The sequence below is a fragment of the Rhea americana genome, unplaced genomic scaffold (assembly GCF_003343005.1).
Source record: "Rhea americana isolate MKP2758 unplaced genomic scaffold, rheAme1 scaffold_202, whole genome shotgun sequence".
NCBI classification, from domain to species: Eukaryota; Metazoa; Chordata; class Aves; order Rheiformes; family Rheidae; genus Rhea; species Rhea americana.
The window spans coordinates 472,681-498,441 of record NW_028186173.1 but is presented as its reverse complement, the minus strand read 5'-3'; the positions used below and the strand labels follow the sequence as shown (position 1 = coordinate 498,441).

The 25,761-nt window shown below is 38.5% G+C and overlaps 2 protein-coding genes across 2 annotated transcripts in view; one reads left to right on the top strand and one right to left on the bottom strand.

The window, feature by feature from the left end:
* The first annotated feature begins 3,599 nt into the window (after positions 1 to 3,599).
* B3GALNT1 (beta-1,3-N-acetylgalactosaminyltransferase 1 (Globoside blood group)) lies at positions 3,600 to 8,699 on the top strand. The gene is made up of 2 exons (XM_085304034.1): positions 3,600 to 4,419; positions 5,560 to 8,699. Exon 2 carries the CDS (start codon positions 5,651 to 5,653, stop codon positions 6,611 to 6,613), a length of 963 nt encoding a protein of 320 aa, XP_085160160.1. The 5' UTR covers positions 3,600 to 4,419; positions 5,560 to 5,650; the 3' UTR covers positions 6,614 to 8,699.
* Positions 7,597 to 25,761, bottom strand: part of PPM1L (protein phosphatase, Mg2+/Mn2+ dependent 1L) — a 102,092-nt gene continuing 83,927 nt past the window's right edge. The window contains exons 3-4 of the mRNA XM_085304033.1: positions 21,389 to 21,550; positions 7,597 to 17,318 (exon numbers count right to left, since the gene is read on the bottom strand). Coding sequence (XP_085160159.1) covers positions 16,972 to 17,318; positions 21,389 to 21,550 — 509 coding nt within the window. The 3' untranslated portion in view covers positions 7,597 to 16,971. The remainder of the gene's footprint in view (positions 17,319 to 21,388; positions 21,551 to 25,761) is intronic.

Below are 25,761 nucleotides of genomic sequence, written 5' to 3'. Positions count from 1 at the left end.
CCGCACAGCACGGTAATGGCGGTCGGGAGGCGGCGGCGGGCTCCGGGGCGGAGGCGGCTGCAGGCAGCGCGCGGAGGGGGTCGGGCCGGGCCGTGGCAGGCGGCGAGGGGATGAGGCGGGCTCCCCGCGGCGCGGCCTGCAGGAAAGGGCAGGAGGGCTCCGCGGTGGCTCTGCTCGCTAGCACCGGGGCGTGTCATTTAACGCAGGGATCTGGTGTAAATTGGCTACAGAGGCTGGGGAGGCGACAGCCGCCCCCGATAATCTGTGTTACTGTCGCGCACTTCCAGCGAGGCGGCCCCCCCCCCGGATTTTCAGAGAGGATAGTGTTAAAACGGTCAGCTGCTCGCTCGTAGAGGCAAGCAGACAGCATGCCTGTGGGTGTATTTTTGAAATTCGCCGAGCAAGGGGTTGAATGCGATCGCTCCGACCGGAAGGCAAGGCCGCCTGAGGCGCCGCTGCCGGGAGGTGCAAGGCTGCCGCAAGCATGCGGCTTAGAGGAATAGGAGGGTGGAAAGAGCTCCCTGGCCGGCAGGGATGCAGTTTAGCAGGTTGCTTTGTTTTTCCAAGCGCTGAAATGCCTCTAGGTGAAAGGATAATAATATAGGCACATAAGCAATAAAAGTAAAAGCACTTGCTTAATCGTGCTCTTACAGTATTTGGGAGAAGTTTTCAGAATACTGTTTGCAGAGTTTCTCAAATATTTGGCTTTGGTTGGAATATCCTAAATAAAACTCGTGTTAAACAAAAATATTTTAAGAAGTCAGTGTACTTAAAAAGCCTTATTGTTAAATAATTTTGTCTCCTACTTTTCACTAGTCTGTTAACTGCAGAATCCTTTAACATCAGTTCTGCACTAGAACTGAGGTGTATAGATGAAACTGTACTGCTTGCAGTTCTCCATAAAGTAGATTCAGAGGTAAAATACACTGGTGTTAAGAGAAAGAAATACATCCATTCAGGAAAAAGCATTTTACAAATATGTGGTAATTATTTTTAAAAATCTAGCTCTGAAAACTACATGCAAARGAAAGGCACACACTAAATCACAGAAAAGAAAGTTGAAGATACTTGGAGAACCTTAACTCTGCACTATCAGTGCTGCTGAGAAGGAGAGCAGATTTATTTATTTCAGTTTTTGAGCTCTTATGTTAGAATAAACTGATTTATAAAGAGAACTGGTTTCTTTCTTTTTTATTTCTCTTCCTGTTTTTCTTCTTTATTTTTCACTGGAATCAAACCTTGAGCTTAGAATGACACACATGTCCAGATATATAGTTCAGAAAGGTAGTGTCTCAGAAACCTAGTATATGAATATAAAATATTCTTCTATCACCATGTCTTTTTTTAATATAAAAATGAGAGGAATTTAATTGTTCTGTCTAGTTTCAGCAGGGGGCAGTAGATTTCCTTTTAATTCTAGTTTTTGGACTGTTTCTTCCTTAGTTACTTCACACATACTGGAAAATTGCCTAGAAAAGAAAATTGTTTGGACAATTTGAAATAATAGCAAGTCATTTTTAAAAGGTTATTTAAAATGTTTTTTAAACTGCTATTGTATTACTATCCTTTAAACTTAGTTATACTCATAGCCTAGCATCTTGCAAAAATACCTCAAGCTCCTGTTCTTAGTAACCTGTATCATATGAAGAAAATGAGAGACCAAGAACTTTAATATCTTCCCAAATAATTTGTGGTGGTGACTAAAAAAAAAAAAAGAAAGATTTAATTTCTGTTTGTATACACTTATCACTACAAATAATATTAAGTGTTTTTTTGTCTTTAAGTTGAACTATCCATTGGTTATTATAATAATGTCAAGAATGTCTGCACTAGATATTACCCTAGCTACTGCAGTGTGTGAGGAATGAATCTAAAATTAATATAGAGCATGACCAGTGCAACTTGCTTTAAATGTGATTGTCTTAAAATTGATCTGTTTGATCTGTCAGCATAACCTAAAACTTAAGTTTGAGTCCTGCCAGCAAGCTGTGAACTTGCAAGCAAATGAAGCTGTTTCTCTGAGAAGAAGTTTTGAACTGGCGTTGCTCCCTGCTGCCTCTCCTATCATATGACAATACAACTAGAAAGCAAAACAATGCAGAAAAATGGAGTATAAAAGCAGTAGAGAACCTGTCATGAGCATATCTGTAATTTCTACAACTTTACCACCTCCTAGCAAAATTGCTGAGGGACCTATCAAACTACATCAGCTCAACCTCATTGTTTTGGATGACTCTTTTGGACTAAAAAGAGATGGGACTCTCTTGCTGTGGTTAGGGTTTCTCATTTTATTGGTACTTTTATTTTCCGTGTGTGCTTGAAACCAGAGTGCTGTGCTTAATGATTTTGGAATATGACTGCCTTTATTTTAAGTTCTCAGCACTACACTAAATAGCTAATATTTTGGGAGTCACGTTTCTACCATTTCACCATTATAAAAGCTTTAGTTTGGTGAACCTATACTAGCTCGTAAACAGTTTAGCTCATCACTTGGGAAGTACAGCTTAATGTAGCCAAAAAATGCTATGTGCATTGTTGATCATCCTGCTTTTTTGAGTGAGCTAATCCTGCCATTTGGTACTTATTTCATGGGATTGGTGCTGCTGCCCTCTGCTGTGTGAATGGCTGCTGATCGTCTACTGGAGTAAGCAACTCATTTACTGTTATCCATTCTTCTGTCTTCTCACTTTTGCAGCTGCATGCTCTGCATATGTGGTAGTTGAAATTTCAAAAGTGCAAGAATTGCCAGTTGCTGTATTTCCAAAATGGTACGACAATTTAGCATTGGTGTTTCTGAGAGCAAGATGGTGGAGAGGCTGAAAAGGATAACATGGGTAAGATTTATGGAACAGAACAGCAGCGTTTGTGAGAACTAGACTGTAAACTTTTTTAGTTTCATAGTAGGATTCCTAACTCTTTAGGATTCATACAGCATAAACTAAGCATTTTATAATGCTCATTCAGGTTTCCATATGGTACAGCCTTTTAATGAAGATCTGATAGCTTTAAGATAGTGTTTTGCATAGTGTTAGCAAAGAACTTAAATTTCTGATTTATTCTCTCCCCACATTTTTTATTGCTTGTCAGATTGGGCATTGGTTTCTAATTCTGTTGTTCAAAATGTCATAAAATCAAACTTTTTGTCAGTAAAGAATTGAAATCTTTCTCAACATATTTTTTTTCTTTCAAGATGTCAAGAACTGACCAAACTTTGATACGTTTTTTCCTTTAAGTTGACCATCAAACCTTGAGAAATACTATTTATATAAAATCCAATACATACACACCGGTAAATAACTCAGATTATTTTCTTCTAGTATGTATTTTGCATATTGTTCAGTAAAAATCAGGTTGATGTATGATGAGAGAAGAATTAAATATATTCTTTTTTTTCTTTTCATAAAGCTGAGAAGTAAATACCAGTTTAGATCCCATATAAGGAGAGGAAATCTTTAGTGTTATGTGGTTGTAATCAACTTCCCTAAATTACTTACAGTTTTGACAGTCCTTCCTCTATGCTTGCCAAACTTCAGTTTCATTTTGCTTATATACCTTTAATCCATGTGGAGGTAAAAAGAATTGATTAAAAAAAATCCATGCTTCTTCTAAACATTTTATGAACAAGGGAAAGATCATCAGTCTTTTTAGAAAGTTCTTAATGAAACTCACTTTTTCATCTGTAATTATGTGAAATACCTTCAATGAAGCATTGATTCCTGTTAGGCCCTTAGTGTGTTTGAAGTAATGCACATTTGAGAGAGATCAGTCTGAAATTCTTCTGTTTAATACCTGTTGGTATAAAATGGCTGTAATACATTGTACTTGCTTTAAAGAATCATATATTTAAGGTCAAATCAAATGCAGAAATACAAGGCAGGAAGGCTCTGGCAAATCAAATTCACCTAAATTCCAGAAGGTTATTTATTTTTTTTGTAAACATTTTGTACCAAAAAGCTCCAAACACTGTGGCGATATTTTCAAAGATAAGTTAAAGTGTAATTAATTGTGCTGTGAAATTGAACGTTCCCATCATCCTCARTGTGGCCGCTTTGCCGTGCAGGGTGAAATACTAACACTGAAAACATTAGTGATCATTTGGAACTCCCACATATGCCAAGGGAGTTTCTTGCTCAGCTGTGAAACTGCATTTCAAACTGTCTCCTGTGCATTTACTAAGACATGTTTATTGCTTTGGCTTAATGATATTTAATATATGTTCACAAGATACATAGACATAGTTTTAATAAATATAGTAAAGTCCACTGTTACATGGAGAGTACAGGGATTTTATTTAAAATACAGTTTTGGAAAGATATATTGGTTTGATTTATAGTCTTGACATTGTAGTATTATCTTCGGGATAGACTCCGTGGAGACTTGGAAGTACCTGTCTGTATGGATTTGACTGCAGACCAGTATGTATGTCACTAACTGAAAGACTGCTTTGATTCTGTGTTCTTATTTCACACTCATTGCTGTTTTAATTTAATACGGTATGCATTATGGAGCAGGGCTAATCTGTTGTATTTTCTAACTCATGCACTGGCACATTGGGTTAGGGTCTGCAGACATTTCAGGAAGATGACACAGATGGGCTCCTTTCTTTGCAACTTAAATAAGTAAAAATAGGTAGGAGGATTTTGTAGTAGCTTGTTTAAATTAAATTATTGGAAGAATTTGCAAAGCTTATTTAAGGTTTGAGCCTCATTTGTTGCAGTGGATTTGCTGCTGTTCCCATTATGTCATCTGCAAAACTGCTGTGACAAAATTGGTTGCCATGTACCTTTACTAAATCACTTGATTTAATAAGCACATAAAAGAAAATAATTGACTTGTATAATGTTATGTGTTGTAGGAACAGCCATTTCTTTGGGCATTGTAATAGCTCAGTCTGTCTGCCAAGATACGTTTGTGTTTGCAAGTTTGCAATGCTGAAATAGCTTGGGATTGCTTGTAAGGAAGTTACTTTTTCCTTCTCTCCCTACCACCTATTCAGCCGGTTCAGAACATGTGGTTAGATGTAAGCGTGTGCTCAACTCTTCAGTAAGGGAAAAAATTACTTGCCTGTACTTTTTTACCGCCTTGCTTTGCTTGCTTGTTCTAGTTTATAAAAACTTGTAAGATCCTTTCTTTGAAATAAACTACAAAATTTTGAAGCTTCTGAACAACCATTTGTTGAGCACTTTGTAGCTATTAGATTTTGTGTACCGTTTTCCTTCCTCAGGGTTTAAACAAGCCTCAGATATCACACTGAAAACCTTCAACTTTCTCTAGGATCACAATGCTCTATTTGTGATCCTTTGTAGAGATCAGGTTTATATCGGGAAAATGCCCAACATGAAAGCTATGAGATTTCAATCCATACCATATTCAGTAGCAGCTCGATATTCTGCTTGTGCTTGTTGATTCACGGTGTACAGGATACAATATGCAATAGCTGAATCAAGAAGTCTTGGGATTGTCTTTATTATAGCATACTTCTAGCTACCATTTTAGGCTGAGAAAACGATAATATTTGAATAATAGCATTCTGAATACTACTTTTCATTTGTTTTTCAGTAAGACATGTGCTTCTGAACTTGTGATCCAGATTTTGAAGGTCACTGGCATACTTCTGCAAATTACTTATTGCCCAGTTCCAGTTAATGTCATGTATATGAGACAGTTGAAATGGATTTTTTTGTCCCTCCTTGTATTTTCTGTCATAGCAATATGGTATATAACTTTTTTCTCAAACACTGTGATTGAGCATACAAACTCAATGTATTTTTATGAATATGAACCAATTTACAAGCAACATTACCTCTTCACTTTGCGGGAGCGCTTGAAATGCGAAGACATAAATCCATTTCTAGTCATCTTGGTGTCTTCAGAACCTAAGGATGTGAAGTCAAGGCAGGCCATAAGAATTACATGGGGATCTAAAAACTTCTGGTGGGGACATCGAGTTTTAACTCTTTTCTTATTAGGTCATGAAATTCACAGAGAAGACAATTCTGCATCATTATCAGTAGAAGATGAAAGCATTCTGTATGGTGACATAATTCGCCAAGACTTTATGGACACGTATGACAATCTTACCTTGAAAACAATCATGGCATTTAGATGGGTAACTGAATTTTGCTCAAATGCTAGATTCCTCATGAAGACTGACGCTGATGTTTTCATCAACACGGGTAATTTAGTAAAATTTCTTCTAAAGCTGAATTCCTCTGAAAATATTTTTACTGGTTATCCTCTAATAGATAATTTTGCCTACAGAGGCTTTTACAAAAAAACTTATATCTCCTATGATGAATATCCATTCAGGTTGTTTCCTCCGTATTGTAGTGGAATGGGTTATATATTGGATGGGAAACTTGCTCTGAGGATCTATGAATTGATGAGTCATATCAAACCTATTAAATTTGAAGATGTTTACGTTGGAATTTGTTTAAGTATACTTAAAGTGAACATCAGAATTCCAGAAGATAAACAACAATTCTTTCTTTATAAAATTAACTTCGATATTTGTAAGTATAGACATTTGATTGCAGTACATGGTCTTACATCAAGTGAAATAATCAGGTTTTGGCAAGATTTGTCATCAGACACTTCATTTAATTGCCTTTGATATGACTCATCTTAAACCTTTGAATTTCAGTGTAAAAATATTTAAGATTTGGGGAACACCAGATAAAACCACAGTTTTAGAAATTGCTGCCTAAAGGAGGACTACTCCACTGCAAGGGCAAAAATGCTCTGGCAGCATTTCACTGAGGCATTGTCATACTCTTAAATGAGAAGATCAGGAATTCACAAAACACCTTCCACTTATGTATCCCGTGCATGTAGGCAAATTTGGAATACTCTTGTCTTGGCTCCCTCTGACGCGTCTCCATGCATTTCGTTGTAACCACAGGATTTCTACCTGATTCTTCTGGGATTTGTTAAATCTCACCAACAAATAATGTTTCTTCTGAGAAACTATCTTTGATGGTGCTTCCAAATTCCTGGCTAACAGGACTTTTTGTTGGTGGTGTTTTGCAAACTGTCTTCCTTTGTCACACTCAAGAAATGTGTGTTTGCTGCTCAGCATGAGCAGAGTTAGTTAAATGGAGGTAGTTTAAAAAACCCTACCTTCTTATGTAAATGTATCATCACCTCAGTGATGCTTCTGATAGCGTAACAAGACTTAGGAACATTGGCTCTTACTGACATCTGCAGCATCTGATGGGGAATTCTGAAAAATGTAGTATATGCTGTGTGCGTGCATGTGTGTGTGGTGTGTGTATATGTGTTTATGTATCTATAAAGTAGCTGGCTTTGATGTTTTAGGCAGTGTTGATACTAGTCATAGTTTGAGGGCTACATGCAGAAGAGTCCATATGCACTTTAGTTACTGTATAGTTTTTAACATAGCAAAATCATACATATGTATATGTGCTGATGCATCCCAAGAGGTATTGGAATCCATGCAGGGAAAATAAAACCAGATGTATTTAAATGGTGACTTTATAGTTGTTTCTAAAGCAGTTTTCTTGTTTCAGATTTTAAAATTTAAGAGTGAAAGTCTTGGATTCTTAAGACAAATGCAACTGTATCTGTAAAGATGGGTATTTTAATAACTTTATTCATATCCGCAAGGCTGAATTTTCAGTAGTTTACACTTCTAATGGACAACAATACATAATCTGTAATTGCATTAACATAATTATTCTTGACACATCTATTACACACTGAAGATACTATAGTTACTCCTGTACATCTAGAATGACAGAGCACTGCCACCTTATTTGTACTAAAGCTAATATGTTATGATATATTTACATTTGGCTGTCTTTCAGGTAGTCTCTTAGAGACAAATTAGAAGAAATGCAGAAACCTCGAGTAGTAAGATTGAGGTTTCACCCCTTTTTTTTGTTACATTATGATTATGGTCAGTATTGATTTTGCTGTCTTTTCAATTACTGCACATGGTTTTATGATGGTGTTACAGGACACGTTAGTTTTAACTATAAAAAATGAAGTCTTAGAGGAGAATACCATCAAAATAAGCATTTCAGATTTCAGTGTTTTAAGAATGTATGTTAGAAAGGACAAAGTTTTCCAGAGATGATTTTTTTTGGGAGGGGGGTTAAACTAAATAGCTGAAAAAGCAGTATTGCATAATTAAGGAAGGAATGCTGTTGTAGTCCTAGAAACAGCTAGAACTACAACTRTTCTTAGGGTTTTAGGATTTGTCATTTGATTATTTTAGTATTGTCATCAGATCTGAGAGCTCTGGGAAAAACATTTAACTTGTCTTATGATTCTGTATACATCTTTAAAAAAAATCAAATTTTTCTTAAGCCTGCCATGATGAATGTTTGGAAATAATTTGAAAATAAGTAACAAGAATACTACAGCATAGTTTGTATTGCTTTTTTAAAAAATTGTATTATGAAAGACTATGTAATTTTCAAAAAAAATGTGTATCTATAAAGCAGACAGTGCTCCTGTTGAAAAAATAATGAGTATCACAGAAAAATGGCTGTGCATTACTACAGTAAAAATGCAACTGTCACCGAACAAGCTATTTTTTGTATTCGCGTCCCAGAATGGTAACACTGATCATAGATTACAAGGCTTTTGTTTTCACAAATGTATGTTTATACACAGTGATCTGTTTATGCCACTTGAAATTGTAATTTGGTGACATAAACGCTGCAAGAAAGTTATATTGTAAAATGTTCCTATGTCTTTTTTTAACCCACTTCAAAATCCAGTTTGTATTTGCATTTGACCTTATTATTGCTTAAAAGACCATAAAAATACATAAATAAGCCAATGTTTCTGCTTAAAGCAAGCATCAGCAAAATCTCTAGTTTCTGCAGCTATGCAAGAGGTTAAAAGCTGGTTAAAAGCGTAAGTCTATGAACTGACACAAACATTTAAGTCAGTAGTGGTTATCCTCTGGGCCTAAACTTTTCAAAAGCATGTGCTTATGATATTTTAACTTTTTTTTTTCTTTTTTTTAAAAAAAAAGTCTAAACCACAGGTTACGATTATTCCATATCCTAAGATTCTTCTTTTCCTAAGTCAATGGTTGAGAAAGCCATTTTTTAAAAAGCATATTTCAAAGCATTTGTGATCTTAGTAATAAAAGCGTGAGGCTTCAGTAAAAACTTGAAAAGCCTAATACTGCTACCTTGGTCAAAAATGTTTGGAAACTACTGGATAGCAAAAGGGGGTTACAATGTAAAATTTCAAACCTGTATTGCCTGTGTACTATTCCAGAAGAGTTCAAAAGTAAAAAAAAGTTTCAATATTTTGCATGCGTTCCTAAACCATTAAGTGTGTTATTCCCCTGCAAATATAGGGGCATTATTCTAGCATCAGTTTGGTATCATCAGAAAAAGGACATAGAGGCTTTGGAATATCTTTTGAAGTCTTATGTTTTGTAGCCACTAATGAAATATTTCAATGCAAGTTCATTATAAATAACAGAAAGATGTCTGGATATACATTAAATAATGTAACCTTTATCATATTTCCTTCAAATTTAAACTAAAAACTGATTGAAGGTCAACCAAAGAATATGACGCTGAGTTCTTGATATGTGTGTATTAGACATGTTACATATGCTGAAGGGGCTTTACTCACCCCTTTTCAAATTTTCATTAATCTCTTTTTTTTTTCTGACCAGTGTGTACTATTTTGGTCATTTATTAAGAGTAATTTACAGTTTGCTTAAGGTAGAGTTCGGCAAGGAGAGCGATGAGAGTGGGAAGAACGTATAAAACTGCAACCTGATTGTTAAATAAGCTTGTCAAGTTTTAATGCAGTTTTTGCATACTGCATCTTAAGTTTTAACCATATACAAATGCAAGCATTACATATGAGAAGGAAAGAAAACAACCTTAAAATGAAGCTTAATCTATGTTTGTTGTTTATTTTCACTTGTAGTTGAGTCCACATTTTAAAGAAACAAAAAAAAAAAAAAGTAAAGTCTATGATTATGTTAGGTGTCTAAAAATCCTAAAGACACTTTCTTTTAAGGGACTAAAGAAAGTATAGTGAAGAATTATGTCAGTATCGTCAAGACTAACGGCAGTATCTTCCTGAAACTCATGTTGGGAAATACAATCTGCATTAAGTACAGTTTGTCTCACCACAGTTGTGAGACTTAATTTTCCTCACGTAAAAAAAGCACTTAGAAATACAGAGTTAAACTCAAGTCGTGTTTATTGATAGGGTTGATATAGCTGAGCTCTGTTTACTTCCAGCCTTCTGACAGTTGCTACATAGCACATTAATTTTTCCAGATCATATTACCCTGAATGAGTTTTTTTAAGCTTATGCTGAGTGAGGATGGTCTGTAGATGCCATATGCATCCAAATTTGCTATCCAGACTAAGATAGCATTGAGCCTGATGTCCTGTCCCCTCCTGACAGTAATGCTTTTGTCCATGGTGGTCCTCAATGTAATAGCAAAGTGCACTCTCCTCTGAGCTGGCACTAATGACAGAATCTTAAAAACACTTTTGCTTTCAGTGAAAAAAAGTGTTACAAACAGAAGCCTGAAGAGGCTGTTATCTAAGATAATACAGCAATGTTGAACTAAATGGAAGTTGTCTTTAAGTGAGACAAATTACTTACTTAAATATTGTGGTTTTGTTATCTCTCATGTTGTTCAGGCTTTTAATAAACCTCTGAACTGCCCTTACAGAATTCTGAACATGCACTCTTCATTTTCATAATCAAATTTTCTCAATCTTTTTAAGAGCACTTGCAAATAATACTAGGCAGAAATGGTTTTGCAGTAGCTAAGTATACCAACATGTATTTTTTTTTAACTGTTCCTCATACAAAATTAACAGTTACTATTGGTAGAAGTAGGTGCAAGTGTTGCATTATAATTCAACATGGTAAAGGTGGATGGGTTTAAAAACCCATTTTATACGAATGAACTTAATTTGTAAATTCAACATTAATAACCACTGCCTAAGTTTTGTATCTGGCTTATACAGATAAGAACAGTTTATCAAAGAGCAATGTGGTGATTCAGTACAAAATGAAACTAACTACAAACAGCCAACAAACTTTTCCCAATTAAACACATTTTAAACTGAATTGTTTTTACCAGAAGGAGAAGTTACTAAATCACACATGGACTTCTGTCAGTTCTGGTGTGAAAGTCTTGTCTGATCAACAGACGAAGCCAAGTGAGTACATCTGCAGAGGCACAGAGGCAGACTTGCACTACTTTCAGCCAACTTAGTTTCACAGGGCAGTGAAACCATGATGACACCAACATTTGCGTGGACAAGCCTGCTGGGGATGCTGAGCAGATACTTGCCTGTCAGCCTACATGGCATAATTTCCTGACTTTTATTACCAAGACTAAAACAAGTGCAGTTAAAGTACAAGTTTGTCCAAGTTACTTTTGCACCCCTGACTACACAATAGGCATACCCAAAAAACAATGTTTGACAGTCCTGCATTCAGATTTCTAAAACATTGTAACTGATTATTCATAGTCTTTTAGTCAGCTGTTTTGAACATAGGCTGAAGTAGATTTCTGAGCGTCTAGGTCCCCAGAAGTACTAATGCATCTCCATAAGCTTGAGGGAATATAGGATTGGTTTTTTAACACAGAAGGAAGTCCTTTATTTCCCTATTGTTAACTAATTCAAAATTTCTTCTCAAAGACTCAGGAGAATGGACAAAAGGACTGACCTCCTCCTAAAAGAGGATTTCAAAACTTAAGAATGTCCCTCGATGTGAATCTTGGTATTTATAGTTTTAGACAGGCTTCAGTTCCTTTGACTGCACACATTTTGTTTAGCAGTAGAACATCTAATATATCATCTATGACTGCAGACAACTGATAACCTAGAATGTCAAATTACTTAAGGGAAAACTATATTTAAAATAGCTGCTGAGCTAAGCCAGTCAGTACTATATAAATAAAACTGAGTAATTCAATATTTAAAGCAGTATTCTTAATTTAAAGGTAGCTATCTTATTGGATATGAGTTCTCAGATTTAGAAAAATAACTTACAAATGCATTGACAACACTGAAGGGTAACAGCTCTGTTCTATACAATTGTTAAACTTCAACTGAAAGTTCTAACTTTTTAAATCTAGCAATTTCAGTTTTGTACAGTCAGATTTCAAGATGAAACCATAAAAGCCTACTATAGAAATGAAAGCCTAGTTGCTTTTTTAAATATAATCACTTACTAAATATTTTTATGTAAAATGTGTTAGATACATTAGCAATATAACACTATTTAAAGCAAGACTGCCATATATTCTGAAAGACAGCTGAATAACAAAACTTTATTTTCAAGATACAGCATTAATATTGTGCAGCATTAGCATGCACTGTTACTTCAAGCTAACCCAGTGTATTTATTAACCTCTGCATTCTAATGTTTAAAGGTATAATACTGTAATAACAGTAGTTTTGCTCTGATCTTGTCTTCAGAAGCCTGTAGATGTTATTTCATTATGTTAAATGGCATTTATTTTATTTGTAATATTTATCTAAGCATTCTATTTGGTAAACAGACTCAATCATTTGAAATTCTGTCTTTTTAGAAGTTTTAGGACTACAGTGCTAACAGGGGCCTCAAAATGTCATGTATAAGACAGGATAAATATGCCCAGACTATTAGCACTGAGTATCACAAAAAAAGAAATGGCATACATTTTTATACAAAATAAAATAGCAGATCCTGCCATCCCTGAGACTAGCTATGAATTCTGGAATCCTCCAAGCACCATCGTCAAACCTTTTGCTTCCATAAACAAATGGTCAATACTTAAAATGCATTCACCAGTTTTTTGAAGATACCCATACAGGGGTGTGTACATGTGTGTAAGGTGGCAGGGGATGCAGGACAAGATTATTATATGCCATACTCTTTCACACACATTTTTGGCTCCTGAGTAGCTGAATTTCTTAGATACATGCACATGTTCAGACCGCACTGCTTCCGCACTAGTGTAAAATTCAGCCTGAGATTGTGGGCCTGCATTAACCTCGTAGTGGACTGCAGTCCTTAAATCACATGCATTCTTCACATGTGCTAACAGAGCAACTATTAGCTTTACTTAGTTAATGTGCTAAGCCACTAGACGGAGCTATGATCACATCTAACCAGCCTGGTACACATACTCCAGATTCCCAATTAACAGTACAAGGTGCTACAGCTGATGAAGGTTATAGCCCTTTCATTACATGGACAAACAGCCTTTCTAATACCATACTAGAATATAATCAGAGTGATATACTAAATATTAGTATCTTTATTATGTGCAAAACTGCACTATATAAACCCAACTGCTCATTTATAATACCACTGTTGGGTGGAGCCAACTTATTTGAGCACTGGATAAGATGACTGATTATATGGTACGGTTTGCAAATTGGACCAAACTGAAGATACTTTTTGGCACCATCTTAATATAGCACTTTTTTGCTATTAGATGCTCTTACTTGGTGAACAGGTGTCACTGATAAAGCTACTCTGGCTTAAAGAACAGAATTGTTCCATGAAGACATAAGGCAAGAAGTAGGGACTTCTCAGATGTATGTGGGACACTGATCAAAGTGCATCTCCCTCCTTCAGACTCCAGAGTGCTGAGGCAGGAAAGCAGCACTGAGGATGGCATGCAGGAGGTATTTTCTCTCCAMTGCAGTAACACATTCTGGTAGACTGCTCTAGCATACGTGGGGCTATTTCTGGTTGCAGTGTCTGACAGCTCTTTCCAGATGTAGGATTTAATATTAAGGCAATGAAGGATCAGACTCTAGATCATTCAGGTTGCATAAGCTATGCATACATCTCCTTAATCTTGTCATCCAACAGATGTAAGTATCACTACAGAATTTGGCACACCTAAGCATGACTGAAAAGTTTTAATTACAAAGGTCTAGAACTGGACTAGAAAACTTACCACAAGGCTTGTAATGGGAGCTAGGCAGGCACTCTGCATGTACAAGGAAGACTACCCAAAGCCAGTCATTTCTATTAGTCATTTCCATTATTAACTCTAAAAGTAGCTGCAACTCACTTTTTAATAATTAAAAAAATAAAAATCAACAACCTTACCACAGATCATTGGCATGAGTATCTTTGGCCAAGAAAGGGAGCTACTACAAAGAATGAGAATGTTAAAGGGAAAATTCACAGCGCTAAAACAACTAGTGATGCAACTGCAGTCAAAGATTGAAATAACGTCTGATTCAGTAACTGACTGCACTGAACTGTGAGTGACAAAGTAAATGAATCCTAGAATAAATAACCAGACAAATTTACAAAACAGTTCTGTATTACACTACATTATGAGCTTGAATCTCTGAGTGTGGCTTACTCGCAGAGCAAGCCCCCCCCCCCCAGCTCCCTCACGCAGCCACAAGGCTTTGTGTGTCCATCTCCTGTCAGCACATTCTCCCACCTACCTCAAGGGCTCCAAGCAATCAGAACGCTAGCTGTACTCAACAGAAGGGCACAAATTCCCGAGCAATATTTACTAAGCTTGAGAAAGTGAGCTGCACAGAGATTTAGTGGCAGCTATAATCTTTTCGCTCAAGTAGCCTTTGTTTGTAGGGTTTTTTTGGAACTGCCTATTGTTCCAATTCCAACTCCTCAAACGTGTGTGAAGGATTAGTAATGTCTCTGCTGCTATACAAGTTCTCTGTGCTTTAGAGTTCTGCAGACTGCTAGGTCTAAATCTTTTGTTCTCTGGGCATCTGTTTTGACAAACATCCAGGCTGTGTCCTACAAGGAGAAGCCAGTACAACTGAAATATCAGCTCTGAAGGAGAAAGCAAAGGCAAATGCTACATGCACTGAGAGCTCTGCCTGGAGCACGATTTAGATACTGCTGCTCTAGCGTTATTCAGTACGTGATTAAGCACTCCCATGAAAACTTCACACAAGGTTTTCATTTCACAGCATTCTGACCTAAAATACTTGAAGTACTCTGCAATTATTAGTATTTTCTGTTACTTGCTTGATTTCACTGCACAGTTGCATTTGCAATTCTCTGAATGCAGTTTTTTCTGTTCAAGTGATTCAAAAAATCCCAAATGTTCCATCTTCCAGGTAAGGATCAGTGCAGGCTGTGCCTYGTGTATTACAGAGAAGTTAAGGGAATTTACTGAGAGCCTGGAATGAGAAGAGGCTATATTTAYATTTTGAGTAGTACTGGCAGGAGCAACATAACCAGATGAGATTTGTGATTATCTCAGAACAAACTAAAGAAGGAAAATTTGTTAGGAATGAGATAATCTAAAAGCAAAAAAGAAAAGACTGATGTGGGAATGCCTTCCAATAGGGGAAAGCAGAATTTGCATTCATTCTTGTCTTCAGAAACATCATACCTACTCAATAGAACCACAACAGATCACAGTATTTTAAAGACAAATGAACCATTTTACCAGAAAATGCTATAGCTGTGGTAATGAGAAAAAGTAATCACAAGTAATCTTGTATCTTTACCCAACAAACAGGCAATGTTAGTTAGTATTTCCCTGATTCAGCTAAGGACTCAAATACTGAAAACCTCCATCACCTTCAAGACAGGAGATTTTAGCGGATCTTCCAGGACCAAGTTCTGTGGGGAGGGAATCCCAAAGATCATGTTACTATAAGACATAATGCAGGCAAGTAAGCTATCTGAAACGCACACTAACAGCCAACTCAGCCCTTGCTCTGTTCCTGTAACACACGTTGCSCTGTCACTCTGCTGCTGCAGCCTCTCCATCATGAAGCAGCCTACGAAGTTATCATATGTATACCAAATTCAGGTCATTGTTTAAACTTAAAATAGTCACAGGTTCCAAAATACAATTCAGTATTGAAAATTAGCTCTCAAAATATTTTACCTAGACTTAACCTAATCTTTCCTTCTCTACAGTGCAATTACACTGTCTAGYATTTACACATTATGCCAAATGTTCTAAAGTTCTGTTCTAAAGTGGTGTTGTCCTAGATTAACATTACAAATTAACCTGCAGTGGTACTAGGAAATCTTTAACAGGCAATTTCCATCTAGTAGCTCTAAGGAATGCTTTGTTTTGCTTAGTTTTCCAAGCAGTCACTAAAGAAATTTTATCTTGCATTATTTTCTTCTCATGCCTATGAAAATTCCATGCTAAAATACTGACACAAGGGTAACTCTCAGTGAATGACAGACATTCTTCTATAATGACAGAACTAGTTTTCTGATTCAGAAGCCATCCACATTTTGCTGGAGTTTAACATTAGTTGGTTTGAATACAACATGGTTAAAACCAAAATGTTTTTAAAGTAATACACAGACTGAATAAACATGTGGTTTCAGGTATTCAATAYCTGATCACATGCTTAGCAAGGTTTTGTTCAATGTGAGGGGAAAAAACAAAGTGAGRAGAGCCAGCTCTATGGTATCAGGCTAATATCTGGCTCCTTTTCCTCCTTCATATCAATGACAGGCCAATGATTACAAACCTTTTCCAATACAACCTTATCACCACAAACTAAAAAAGAGTAAGACAAGAAACAGTAGAGCATCATTCTGAAGAGTTACATCTATGAGTGAAAAGCAGCATCATTCCTATCACTTGCTATTAAGCAGCAGCGCTGCCCTGACCCTGCCGTGCATCTGAATGAACCTTTGACTCTTAGAAATAAAAGGTAAGAAATCAAAAGTCTACACAGGATTTGAAAAAATGTTTGAAATGGAAGATTACAGTTAGTTTCTAAGGAGCAGCAAGGTCACAGGAGACATGTACATGTGAATAACATGACTAAAGTTAATGATAATCACTCAAGATGTATTTGTTGTATTGCTCCTTTTGTTAAGCAAAAAAAACCAAAAAAACAAAAAACCAAAAAAACGGAGGGATCTGTTCCTTTTGTGTAAAATCTTAATGATATTTACTAGAGCTTTCTACTATGTTTAAAATATAAAAATTTGTTTTAAGTTCGGAGTGAGGCAGAGAACCATTGGGAATTACTGTTCTTCCGTTTTGCTGCTATTCCTGAACTTTACCACCATAACTGTTATATTATCAGGACATCCTCTGTAAAATGACTGTAGAACTATACTCTTTGCTCCGAAGTGTGGTTCATCCAAGCGTTCCTTGATGAATCGGACAGCCTCCTCATTGCTGAAGGCATCCCACAGACCATCCGAGGCCAAGATCATGAACTCTGGCTGCAGTTTGTCCAGATCAAAGGTGAGAATATCAGGGTCAGGAATTACGACATTCAGGTTCTTCAGAGGATAATCTCCTAGCGAACGGGACATGGCCAGGATCCCCTGAACACGCCAGGAGCCGTTAAAGCTGATGAAGCCACCTGGAGAGAAACACAAACTCTGTTAAAGCATTTCTCTGACTGACCCACCCAAAAATTCATGATGCAATATCCTCAGGTATAAACGTTACGTATTTCAAAAATCAAGAGATGCCTCAAGTAAACTAAGCACCAGAGCACTGCAGTGAAGAGCTGGATTGTGCTTACCTGCTGCTGAAACTGCCGAAGCACAAAAGTCACGAATGGCTGCGCTTTCAAATGAAGCACTGCTTCATACTCCACTCCCCAGTGAGACTGACCACGTGCTGAACAGAGATAAATATTCCTGTACCATACAGTTTATTGTTCAGAAAGCCTTATGGCAATGTTAAGAGAACATACTGAAAGTAAGTCTTTATCTTCTTGCTTTAGTAAATCCTTCCTGTTTCTCTGTAGTTCAGGTTTTCCCTCATTTAAGAAGATCTATGAAGGAAACAACCCTGAAAACACTTTGCGGTAGGACTTGAATTTCACTTTAAGGCATAAAGCAAAGAAGCAGCAAGTGCAAAAACATTTATAGATTCTTCCACGAAACCTGCCTTAAGCTGTGTCAAAAGAAAGACCTAAGAATTSTTGTTGTGAACAAACTACATGCTGCCTCAAGGTCAAAGAGTAGAACTGAAGCACCTTCAATTTCATAGGAATGTTTTTGTGTGGCACTGTCTGCACTGATTCGCAGGAATAMTCCCTTCATCTTAACATGACAGAGAGTTATCAAAGTTAGTTTAGGACAAATAATTTGCAAAATGCGTAACATAGAACATAATATGAAACSTGCAAAATGAACAGGTAAGCTATTGTCTTTTATACCTACAAGTTCTCTGCTTTAGTTTTCTTACAAGTGTGTTTGTTCTTCACAGTTACTAGAATGTTTTCAGCTTTGCACTTCAGTCTATAAATTATTTGTTAACCACTCAGTCACCTAAATCTTACGATAGCATTTCCATTCCTGGTTGGCTAATCTAATCTTTAAATTCCTTCTGTTTTCACATCAAACCACACTTCATTTAATGATTAATTATTGTCTAAAGCTTGATTTGTGTTAAAACTGKCAGAAGCAAAACTTTTTATTTGGATGTTTTCATGAATACTTACATGGAGTCTCCATTATTAAGACATTTTCTTCCCTAGTCTAAAAATGAAGGATTCTTGAGACTATCTGCAACTTCTCTTCAGATATGCAGTCAGACAAGCCCTGTCCAGCTGCTGCTCTGTGTTTAGATGGGCTCTTGCTTGAATATTACACAGATACCTATTATCAGCACTGGATTTTTTTCAYAAGTGATTAGAAAAGCAGTAACTGAGTGTAATCATAGGTATATACTGGAATGACAGGGACACAAAATGCAATTAAGAAGAGGTAATTGTAAGTCCTCATTATATACATAATTAGAGGAAAGCAATGCCTGCATCCATTATTGTACTTACAGAGGAGACATCTGATCTCACTGACTYGCTGCAATCTGCGACCTGCCTTTGCCGGTAAGGCTTATGCATACAAAATGACTTTTCACTGTCATTGTCAAGTGGCAACTGAAATTTTCTATGGCACAGGTTGAATTCCTGAGGTCCACTGAASTGTCTGTTGGCATTTTTCATGTTTTGTTTTATAAAGTCATCCATACAGAATACTTAAAAATTCTCGTTAGAATTTGCTTGTTAGAAACCAAACATCCTGCAGCTCTAGATGTTACTAAAGAGGAAAAGRCATTAAAGAAAAATATTTTTTTGGCAATCACATGGTGATTTTATGGGTTAGAGAGCTCAGCTCAAAGGATTCTTTCTGTTCAAGGTGAGTAGCTTAAATTTCTATCAGTGACAATCATCTTGTGGCTCTAGAACTGAACATCTCTTCAGAAGTCAAAACTGTGGTTGTTTCAAGGCTCCCTATTTAAGCTGATACTTCAAACATTGCTCAAGTCCCTGATCAGAAGAGCATTCCTTGAGTCTCTGGGGAAAACAGCATCCTTGCRTGGCAGGACGTTTCCCTCTCCCACGGAGATCTCTTGGGGTGGATCGGAGTGACGGGCTCCCTCTCTCGTTCAGCTGCTAGACGAGCAGTGCTGCAGCACTCGGGGCGTGTGCTGACAGCCAGCTCCTTGTGAAAATAACAGCAAGTTTTGACAGAGGCCCTGCGACYGGTGCCGCTCATTTTATAGCCACAATACAAAGCAGGTACTTATAAAAAATGTGGCATCTTAACTCAAAAAGTGAGGGCCTTGCTCACTATTCTGTTAGSTAGTGCCATTTTTTTGGTATTAGTAATTTCATTTGGTCGCAGGTTTTGGTACCAATAACCACTCACTGCATTAAAGAAACTCTCAAGAGAAACCTGAGCGTTGGCTTCGGGGGATTTCAGCACAAGAGTCAGTGGGCTGTGCTAGACTGAGAGAGGAATTTTATCCTCCAGTTGCAGGCTGTGGGTAAGGAAGACTTCCGAGGTAGTAGCAGGGATGGGGAAGGAAAGGACTGAATTAATTCCCGATCCAACAACCTCTGAAAGCAGCAAGCTAAAGCCTCCTTAACTTCCACCACTACAGCAAAAAATGAAGGAYTACTTTAGACTTGTCATCACAACGTTAACACTCCACCAAGACGTACAGGGCAAGTCACACTTTACTTTGAGCTACTCTTTCAGGCTGCCTTGAATTGATTTACATCAGACTCACATTTGAAAGATATTTTCTCAAAGCAGTTACATGGATTTCACTTTTACAAGAAATCTTATCCTACTAACACAACTGTGCAGCTGTGTAGTAACTACCTATAGGGCCCTGGTCATGACATTGCCATTTGAGGGTGCAAAGCAATGTTGAAAACCCGATATGYATAAAGATGATGTGGTTAGTGTAGCTTTCTTCAGTTCTACATGATGACAAAGTATCCAGCTACTGCAAAACACAAGGTCAGGTACTATTGTCACAGTAACAATGTCAGCTTGGTAATTCAGTTCTGGCATTTTACTTCAATTTTATATTTATTGTATATATTAAAATCTAAAGGGTTGTTCTGAAATGTAAACATATCTGACAGTAGSATAAAATGGAATATACTTTTTTTAATACCACCGTGAGGTCATAGCAATCATGATAATAAAAAGGGATAATATGTAATAAAGAAGTAAATTCATTAAGTTATTAGGTTACCTAGAATTTTTTTTTAGTCGCAGACACTTACAGCATTTACTTGTCTATTAAAATCTTTTTTGTCAGTGTTGAAAATTCATACAATGTCAAGGCTCAGTCTTGCTGGGGTGTTATAAAAACTCACTTACACAGCAAAGAAATACTCAAGTTATTTTTTTTTCCTAAGTGAAGGCCTTCTCTAMGGGAACAATTTTATAGGGCACCTGGACATGGCTAGTTCTTGCGTTATGGGACCCTCCTCTTCTAAGCTGGCAGAGGCTCCTGAGGGAAAGGGACAGGTCAATAATTCTAACGTTCCAAGCAGAAGTGAAACCTCCAGGTAAGAGCATTTCAGAAGGGCCTTCCCGAGGTTATAAAGTCCAGGGTCACCTCCACGACTAACCATTATTAAGTTTGATTTGGAATTAGAAGAGGGCCAGTGGATGAGGTCCAACCCTTTATTGCTATTTGTTTGTGGAGGGCTCAATGCACAGCCTGGCTTTGTCATTACGGTATTTTCTGTTTTTGTGGTGTATTACTAACAGGTTTTTTTCAGTTCTTGAAAACATTAAATATTCCTGCTTATTTTGCTGCCATTTACAATAAACAAGGACTCTTTGTTGCACTAAAAACCTCAGTCACAATCAGGCTGTGACGGAAGAAACGGTGGTAAGACAAGACGAGAGCTGTACAGGCAGTGCACTCTGCATGACGTTACACTGTTAAACTTCACCCTCTTCTAAAAAAAGAATGGAAAGCACAGACGCCAGGTACGCTCTGAGAAAAACCAGAACGATTCAGCAACGTAATAAACGCTGTATTAACAGCTCACAGGGAGATCTGTTTCTTTTTCACTTTTCAGTATCTTTTGAAGAGAAAAGTCTGTATTACTGACAGAGTAAAGAAAAGAAAGATGAATCTTCAGTTTAAAAGGAAAATGTAACTCACCAGCTCTTTTAATCCTCTTCCTCTCCTTCAGCTGGTAGGGTTTGTGATCATGGGACAAGGGGATAGCATTCCCATCCTTGTCGCACAAGACTCCCCGCGAATCACCAACATTGGCCACTGTGAGTTCTTTATCCGATAGTAGTGCAATCAAACAGGTTGTACCTGGGGAAAAAGGGAATAGTATGTATTTAGGATGACCAGCAGTAATACTGCAGGTTTTCTCCAGTTGTTATCTGGCCAAGGTTTCACAGTGAGGCCAAGCAGAACCTGCCTTGATGGGGACTTCTCACGGCACTCGCTCTGCATTGCTCTTGCACAGTGTGACAAGTAGATGAGTGATGTTGAAAGCTGAAAACCTCAAAGTTYTTGGTCTTCAAGTAGGGAAAAAGTGACCAGCAGGAAAATGTTCTTTACATTAAGAATGGCAGAGAGGGGTTCAAGTGGCAGGGGTATATTCTCAGTCTCCATCTGGGAGCTGTCTTTTCCTAATGGTCAAGGAAAGTCGTAAGAGACAAGTATACCCTGGCACCAGGGCCCACCAGCTGTTTCCATGAACAGAAAATACTGCRTGGGTAAAACAAGCATGGGTAAAACCAGTCTTCTCTCTCCTTATCTCTTCAAGAAAAAGCTTTTACACTGCAATTATATTAATCTTTACTTRTACAGAAAAAATAATCAATCATTGACCACAATATCTGTTGGCTGAAGTGACAGGACAAATTGGCCATTTTTAAAGTACTAACCCCACATTTTTTATTCTCCTTATTTAATTGATGCAGAGTAGCATGAATTCTAAGCAAAAGAGACCCCTTTAAGAACATACCTTGTGTATGTTTTCTCGTTCTAGTCAGTATAACATGAGCTGTATTCACAAACACCCTAGCTATTGAAAAATACTCCTTTCAGGAATGTTAGATTAGATGTCACAATTTCATTAATGTTTTAGAATAGAAAGTTGCCAAGTATGTTTTTAGATATATACTAACAAATATTAAAAGGGAACACTCCTGACAGTCTGGATTACAGAGCAGTACTAAAACTCATTTATTTTCACATTATCACAAACCATAACCTAGCATCTTTCAACAGTAAATAAAATGGTTGCTTTCTTTTCCTTTTACATAAGTCAGATAAGTGCACAGTGAATTTTCATCTCTGTTGTTAATTCACATTGGATTATTCATTAAAAAAAACAAAAACCCCCAAAAACCAGCAAGGCGTCTACCCTTCTCCTATAGGGGAGGTTGGCAGGAAGCAGCAGGACCGGCCGGGCAKGAGACGGTGGCAGGCAGCACCGACAAGCTCCGAGGAACCGCCCGGCACGCGCTTGTTCGTTCACCCGCCTCGGGGCCAGGAAGGCAGAGAAGACGAATCCCCGCGAGCGCCCCGCCGCCCGGGGCCTCGGAGGAGGCGCGGCGAGCGCCGCGGGCCGGGCGCCCCAGGCGACGCGCCCCACGCGCTGCCCCGCTCGCGGCCTGCAGCCGCCGCCCCACGTCGCGGGCACGACGGAGCTGCCGGGCTGCCGACAACGGGCCAGGACGACCGGTTCACCATGAGCAGGAGAGTCCCAAAACAAAACATCTCTGCTCGTGCTTTTTAAGCAGACAAGGAAGCAGTTTAATGGAAAAGCCAATGACGGAGCATTCCAGCACGTCCTACCACCAACAGCAGCTTCCGACCTCTGTAGATTTGCTCCTGCAGAGCTAAATTAGGGTTTAAGTCTAAATTCTCATGTCAGTGGCTGTCCAAAACCAGAATTACAAACTTTGTTTTACTGTTCCCATGTCYATAGCTGAATGTCCCATGATTGGTATAAATAAAATAGCCAGTAATAAACTGCTTGTGTTTAGATGCAGTGTGTTTGTTCTAAAGATTTATTTTTAACTTAATGGTCTGCCTTGCACAGCTCTGAACTAGAACTATTTTTCACAGACATATATATATAAAATATATATATATATATTTTTTTTTTTTACAATTGACTGACAGATTATAAACATAAGTGCAAAGAAAATCTGCTAACTGCAGAACTTAGTGGTTCCTCTAATAACAGGACATACAGAGAAAGCCRATCCACCAGAGCCATGCAAGGAACGAAGGAAAATTAACTGCCTACTCAAAAAACACTTTAACCAAAGGCTGAACAGGATCGTACCAAAGGATGTTAAGGAGGTAACAGGGAAAGGGCCACCTGCCGACTGGACTCCTGCATCACCTCTGTCACTCACCTGCCACCCAGCATAAACGTTGCTGGGCTCGCCTCACCTCTCCCATGGCCAGATCCCCTGGCAGCAGCAACGCAGAGCGGGTCAGACACGAGGCACCTGGCGTTCCTGCCCTGATGAACAGACCTGCGCTAGAGCCAGAGGGCTTAGCAGTTAAAATAACAGTTTTCACAGAATCACAGAGTGGTTGAGGTTGGCAGGGACCTCTGGAGATCATCTAGTCCAACTCTGCTTAACCAGGGGCACCTACAGCATGTTGGACAGGATTGCGTCCAGGCGGGCCTTGAATACCTCCAGGGAAGGAAACTCCACAACCTCTCTGGGCAACCTGTCCTAGTGCTATGTCACTCTCACGGGAAAGAAGTTTTCCCTTATATTCTGGTGGAACTTCCTGGGTTCAGTTTGTGCCCGTTGCCTCTTGTCCTGTTGCTTGGCACCACTGAAAAGAGTCTCGTCCCATCCCCCTTGACATCCTTCCTTAAGGTATTTGCAGACATCAATACGATCCCTCTTGGTCTTTTCCAGGCTAAACAGGMCCAGCTCTCGCAGCCGTTCCTCCTAGGGCAGGTGCTCCAGCCCTCTGATCATCCTCGAAGCCCTGCGCTAGACTCTCCCCAGTAGCTCCATGTCTCTCTTGTCCTGGKGAGCCCAGAACTGGACACAGTACTCGAGAKGAGGCCTCCCCAGGGCTGAGTAGAGGGGCAGGATCACCTCCCTBVACCTGCTGGCMACACTCYTCCTAATGCACCCCAGGAGACCATTGGCCTTCCTGGCCACAAGGGCACATTGCTGGCTCATGGTCAACCTGTCATCCACCAGCACTCCCAGGTCCTTCTCCGCAGAGCAGAGATGTATCAACAGAGGAGGAAACAAAGATACCCCTCAAAAATCTAGTGCAGGTGCAGCCTACTACCTCCAAGCATCTAGTTATAAAATACGGAAAGCCTTGCCACATTCACAAAGCGCCCGAGAGATTGTTGATGATTACTATTACTACCCTTACTGTTTAGGATGACAAGATTCTGCCAACTGAAACAGCCTTTTAGAGGTTTCAAAACATAGCACCAGCGCAGCAGTGTTGCATTCTGACTTCATTTTGCTAAGACTCATTTACTCCAATGGCAGCTCTACACAAAAGTCACAGACACTCATACAGACTCCATGTTTTTGGACCTAATTAATGCTGAACAGACAAATGTTAAACAGTTCATTCTACAAATATGCATTTGAAAGTATTGGATCGATATTAAGACAAAAATGGCTAGAGTACAGGTAAGTAGCAAAGCCAGGTGACTATCCTATACCATGGTCTCTTGGGACAGGAGAACAAGTCCGTAGGTGGGAACTCTAAATGGTAAGAGTACGGATAACTAGGATATCCTGTGGGAACTCTAAAGGAGGATACAAACTATTACAGCAGGGTGCAGCTGTTCATTTAAGCAAAGCAAAATGTGAATTAGCGTTTGAGGTCACCTCATTTTCTACCTGAACAAAACAGATTAACATTGCAAATCCATGAAGCTCTGCATCAAGAAGAAAATCATAGTGGTAAACTGTACCCTCCTTTGCCTTTATTAAGTTTTCTTTAACAAATGTTCGAATACTATAGTGCTGACAATCTGCAAGAGTAGAGGAACCTGGTACCTGCTGAAACCAGTCTGACATTTTGTCCAAATTTCAGGAAGGAAAAGAACAGCCACCTTTACGTTTTTGATTGAAAACAAAACAAGCGAAATGCAAAAAAGGAGCAAAAGTCAAAGCCCCTTTGGAAGGGAACGTGAAGCCAAGAAGGACTCATCCAGCTCCAGCAGGCTCTCAGCAGACTGTGGGACAAACGCGAGCTCGCGCAGTCCAAGGGGCTGGAACCTTCCCTCATCTATCATGCAACCCATTTTGTTTCCAGAGATCAGAGCTCCTCCTTCTCCGGCCCTCCCTGCCATCTTGGCTTGACATCGTGTTTGTAAACTGAGCATCCACGTTCATTGCGTCTCAGGTGCACAAGATCGCCCTGCGCACAGCAAATTACCTTCCCTCTCTCCAGTGATAGCACCAGAGCATATATTTTTCCTAAAAGTGTAGTAAAAATCTAAAGTTTCCTAGTGAGGAAAATAYTGCAAATAACACTCCAGAGACCTGATGTTTAGAAAG